At 49.8% G+C, this 5,726-nt stretch overlaps 1 protein-coding gene across 1 annotated transcript; it reads left to right on the top strand.

The window, feature by feature from the left end:
• Positions 1–342: 342 nt before the first annotated feature.
• LOC116912018 (MORF4 family-associated protein 1) lies at positions 343–2,190 on the top strand (the record flags this gene model as incomplete). Its single annotated transcript, XM_032915907.1, has 2 exons — positions 343–916; positions 1,166–2,190. A coding segment is annotated over one exon (564 nt), but the record flags the coding sequence as incomplete, so codon positions are not given.
• Between the last annotated feature and the right edge of the window lie 3,536 nt (positions 2,191–5,726).

The raw sequence follows: 5,726 nt of genomic DNA on the forward strand, positions 1-5,726 counted from the left end.
TTCTTTTTCTTTTTTAAAAGTAAATTTGTCAGACATGGGAAGGTACGACAAGAAGATTGCTCAGAGTTCAAGATCAGTTTAAGCCAAATAATTGAGTTCCAGGACAGTCTTGGCTACAACGTGAGGTCCTGTTTCAAAAAGTAAATAAATAAAATCAGAATAAGAAACAATGAGGAGTGAACTTGGCATCATTCAGAGCAGAGTGCATCGCCAAGAGCTTTAGAGGTGTGACGAGCTGACGTTTGCGCGCGGCCGCGGAGGCGCTTGCTCCGCCCCTTCATGGACGTGCGCGCGCCCGCACCTCGCAGCGCGGCCGTAAAGAGGGGCGCGGCTGTGTCGTGAAAGTGGTCGCAAGGCGCAGAGCGCTGGTTGACGGTTGGGACTCCATTTTGTTCGCCGCTCGTCTGCTTCGCAGCCGCTCATCTCCGTGGCTTCTCCGAGGCAGAAAGTTGGAACAGCGGCGGAAGTTTTGAAGACTCGGCCCGAGCTCGGTCACTGAGTGTCGTGCAGACAAGCAAAGCAGCGGAGATGCGGCCCCTGGACGCAGTGGAGCTGGCGGAGCCCGAGGAGGTGGAGGTGCTGGAGCCCGAGGAGGACTTCGAGCAGTTTCTGCTGCCCGTCATCCACGAGATGCGCGAGGACATCGCGTCGCTGACGCGCGAGCGCGGACGCGCGCCCGTGCGCAACCGGGGCAAGCTGTGGGAGATGGACAATATGCTGATCCAGATCAAGACGCAGGTAGAGGCCTCTGAGGAGAGCGCTCTCAACCACCTGCAGGGCGCGGGCGGCGCCGAGCCCCGCGGCCCCAGGGCGGAGAAGGCCGACGAGAAGGCGCAGGAGATGGCGAAGATGGCCGAGATGCTGGTGCAGCTCGTGCGGCGGATAGAGAAGAGCGAGTCTTCGTGAGCCGTCCGCGGTGAGGGCGGGAGCCTGGTGGGGCGTGGGCGACTGAGGGGAGGAGGCTGGCTTGTCGCCCCGGAGTAAACTAGGCCCCTCTGGGGAAGGTGTATAGCAAATTGTCGGTGGGGAGATCCTGGAAGATTCCAGATTGTGCTGGAAAGCATGAGGCCCTGAGCAAGGCAACCTCCAGGAGGGTCCGGGTGTTTGCTCTACTGTCCTGCGTGATTAACCTTTTGGTGATGCATCTCTCCCGCCCGTGCTTTAGGTTTCCAGCCAATGGATTCTGGTTGAGTGATGGCGATTGGCTGACATGACACCCTGGAGAAGCTGAAACCAGAGAGCCTTTGTTTTCCTTTTTCTTTCTTTTTTTTTTTTTTTTTTCCCTCTGTCTTCCTCTGTTCTCACTGACACTACGTTTCTGCTATGGTCTGCGGTTGACGACCTCGATATGAGTTTTTGATTATTCAGTGGTTCCTTTTTTTTGTTTGTTTGGGGAAAATAACTTTGATTTGGAAAATGCGCTCACATACGGGAATTAGGGCCTAGATTGTAAGCCCTGTGGCAGTTGAATAACGTTCATTCCTGGGCTTTGGTTGTTGTTCCTGAATTTTGAGGTGCTTTGCTCTTTCTTGGGTGACCTGATAGCTCCCTGAACTGTGGGTCCCTGTGACACTTGAGACTTGGAGTTGGAGCTCACCGCCTCTGAAAGTTCTGAAGAAGCTGCATCAATTCTAGAAGAGGACTCCATGCAGCAATGGCAGAAGAAGGGACCAGACTTCATCTGGGACTGTGGATGGGCCTTACACGGCTAGGACTGATGACCTGGGAGAAGGGTCGGAGGATTGTATTGTTTCTATGGGGGGACTTTAATTTCTGTGTGAGACCAAAGGAGGAGAGATGTATTTTGTGCAAAATTTAAATTTTATGTGCTACACTATCTATTATAACCTGCCTGATGAGTTTGTTGGGACAGCCTAACTCATTTCTAAATGAAACGGAACCCGGTATGGGAGATGAGGTCTTGTTCGTCTGTACAAGTTGGTATCCCCATATATTTGAGGAGATCCTGGGCATAAAATGAAAGATCCTTGCAATACCCTTTGTGTACTGAGAAGGAAAACCTGCAATGGACCCAAAACTTCAAGGAAGAGGCGTCTTCAAGGTTCATATGTAGTCAAGCTATAAATGTATTGAGTGGCAGACCTGATAAGCATTTGAGGTCAAAACCCTTACCATGTTGAAAACAAAATCTTACATGTTAATAAAAGTATCGTTTGCTTGAAAAGATAAGCCCAGAGAGTTATTAAGTCTTCATTCAGCGGCCTGTGCTTAGTTTGCATGAACGTCCTCTAGCTTTGGGAGCTCTGGGTGAGCAGAAGGGAACTTCTGGCTCTGGCTACTGTGGGATAGGAGATTCTCCATTCCTAGTAGGAAGTCCGCAGTCTTAGCCTCTGAGACCAGTCCTTTAGCTTGACTCCTGCTCTTTAACTGTCTTGCATGGAAACTGTAGTGTTGATATACCATAGCAGGCAGCAGCCACAATGTATTGACTCCCTTCAGACTAGAAGGGCTGGGTCCCCAGCTGCTGGGATTGACACTCTATGGGAAATACCCCTACCAAACAATGGCTTTGGCCCATCTCTTTCCTGGGTGGCCCAAGTCCAAGGCCCTCCCTTTTAAGGACATCCCAAACATCTTTGAATTCTTGTGTCTGTTGAGGGAACTGCAGCCCAGACTAACTTCTGACTGCTCAGTGTGTTCCTTCCCAGGGGTGATCATTGAACTTCACCTGTATGGTTCCGTCTTAGTGCTGCTTCCTGGAGTAACTTCTGAGCTCTTAACAGACGCACTTGCCTTAGATCATGACAGGCAGGTGTAGGAGGGTTTTCCAGAGCGCTGTTTCGATAAGCTTGGCCTTGGATAAGCACAACTTCAGAAGTCAGAAAGAATGGGGTGGGCCAGGCACAGGGAAGTGAGACCAAGCACTGTGGTGTGAGTTCTAGTAGTGGGGTGAAAGTTCCAGCAGGAATGGGACTCAGGAGGTAACCAGCAAAGGGTCATGTTTGGCACGTTGCTGTAGACTTTATATGGATTTTGTTTTCCGATAACCCTTTACTGTTCAGTGTAGCACATTGCATTGGGTCGCTGGTTCTAAAGTGGATAGCCAGGGCCACAGATGGCTCGGTGGGTAAAGGCGAGCCTCCTGCCAATCGTAAGGAACTGATTCGTGATCTCAGGGACCCACATGGTAGTAGTTAGGCACTGAGCCTTGAAAGTGGTCCTCTGACCTCAACTTGCCCACTGTGACCTGTGCCCTATCTATACATAACGTATGTTTACTTTTTTTTTTTTTTTCCCCGGCAAAGAGATGGTTCAGGGCCTTGCACTGCCACTCTTGCAGAGGCTCCCAAGTTCAATCCCCAATACCCACATGTTTAAATTTTTAAACTGTCTAACCCTCAATTTAGGGATGGTTGAACGTCAAGACATTGGCATGCATGGAGGACAAGTTCAGGCAAACATGCATAAAAAAAATCAAACACTTGTGACACAATTCAAGATAGAAGTGCTCGGGGCTGGGGATTTAGCTCAGGGGGAGAGCGCTTACCCAGGAAGCGCAAGGCCCCGGGTTCGGGCCCCAGCTCCAAAAAAAAGAAATAAAAAAAAAAAAAAAGATAGAAGTGCTCTCCTTTCATAAGCATTTAACAGCAATTTAATTATCTGACCTTACCAACAGTACATATATTTTAACATATGGTTCCTCCCAACCTTCATCTAGTTTTTAGACAGGTTTCCATTGTATAGCCCAGGCTGGCCTCACTCTGGATTCCCCTGGTGCTAGATAAGAGTGCACATAGCTTTTGGGAAAAAAAACAGAAATAACAATAAACCGTGAAGCCTGACACCCATCTAAAACCCTTCCCCGTCCCCCTTCTAAAACCAGCTTGGAAGCCTCCCTATGTGAACATCTATGTCTTTCCTCTCTTGTGATACCAGAGATGGACCAGGTCCTTTCACCTGCATTCACTCTTCTGGGCAGCATCCCCTGCTTTTCTCCTTAAACACTGAATAGTAGTCATTGTACCAGTGGGTTATGCACCTCCGTTTGAAAAGTGTTCAAATTCTTTCTGGCAACTCCTTTCTTTTCCATACAATGCTGTTCAATTGCAACACACTCTCAAGTCTCCTTTTCTCCAATTGGTGCCTTCCACCCTGGCCTGCTAGCAGTTAGAGAATCAGTGGGATGTTGACTGACCCAGAGGCACCCAGTGGCAGTGCAGCACGGAAGCTGAGCTGGCTCCTTTTGTCGTCATGTTTTACAGATCCCCAAGTCCTTCATGGGCCCCTGGCTCCAGAGGCGGCCAGAAAGACTTACTGGGGTTCCTAGACAAGGTGCAGATGTCATCTCAAGCTGAGACCAGCCTGCTCCATACTAGGATGTCAAGGGTGTCCCAGGTGCTTCAACAAACTGCTTTACAGAAGAAAGCATGGAGGTGTCACCTACTCTAAGTTCAGAAAAGCCCTGGGGTGATGGAACACGAGGCACAGACTGATGAGAAAAGAGCCTCTGGTGAGAAGCTCTGGCTTCTGAGCACTTATCAGCAGAGGATGTACTCGGAGAAAGCGGTTTTAATGTTGATGGACACAACACAACACGGGATGAGGGAAACATTAAGGGATGTCTGGCTCCAGGAGAGGCCATCCTGAAGAACTTTGAACCCTGATGAAGATAAGGGGTTCAGGAGCAGGGGACCAGAAGACCCTCACTCCTTTGTCCTGCCCCTGATCCCAGGTCTTCAGCAGGCACGTGTCTGTTGAGGTTTTGCCAGAGTTAAATTTCCCTGGGGTGGGGTGCTATAGTCATTCAGTGCTGTTCACACATGGACTCTGCCTCTCTACCCTCTGGGCACACAGTAGGGCTACACTTCCTGGTCCCTGTGTTTTGGTGGGGCCATGCGAATGGTTCTAGAGCCTATGAGCTGTGAGGGAAAGTGATGCCTGTCAATCCAGCCAGAGCCTCCAATGTGACATCCTCCAAAGTGCATTCTCCAGTCTGGCAGGGGGACAGCAACAGTTGAGGCAGTAGAGGTTGAGAGTCAACTTGTTCCTTTGACAAGCATAGTTCATTGCCACTCTGTGCTTAACGTGTAACACAAGTGAAGGAGATTGCTCTGTCCCTGAGATAGGACCGTGTCCTGGAGCTGGAACAAGGTGGTGGCCTAACCTTCCCTAATATGGCCAGTGTAAATGCTTTCTCCTCTTCTGGATTACAAGAAGCACTATCACCTATGACTGCAGCCCTCCCCATGCCCAGGGGCCTGGCCAGGTATCTCCCACTGGTTCCCTTTGCCCAAATTCAAGCCGAGGCCTTGGCCAACCTCCCCTGTCCTGAAAGCAGGGAAGCATGGAACAGTGTGGTTTCCACTGTCATCTACAGATCAGCAGGGTTTGCCATTCCATTCACACTGTAGCTGGATAAAACAGGCAGGGCTTGTTCCAAATATGTGTGACTTTACCAAGACTCCCATAGTGTCCTGTGAGCGCCTAGTCCTTCCTTTCAAACTAATTCATGGTTCACAGACTTTTCTATATTGTCTCTTCAAAGCAGTTTTCTCTATCTGCTCTCCCAGCTAAGGTCAAACTGCCCAAGCAGATATCACCCTGATCATAGGCTCTAGCAGCACTCTGCGACTGCCTGAGCAGACAGAGGTACTGTGCCATTCATCAGTGCTGCCTTTAGCCAGAAGGAGTTAGGAAGGAAAACAAAATAGAAGCTAGGAGTGGGGAAGGGACATTTCGCAACACTGGAGGAAATGAGCAGAGAG

This window comes from Rattus rattus, chromosome 11 (genome assembly GCF_011064425.1).
Source record: "Rattus rattus isolate New Zealand chromosome 11, Rrattus_CSIRO_v1, whole genome shotgun sequence".
Taxonomy (NCBI): Eukaryota; Metazoa; Chordata; class Mammalia; order Rodentia; family Muridae; genus Rattus; species Rattus rattus.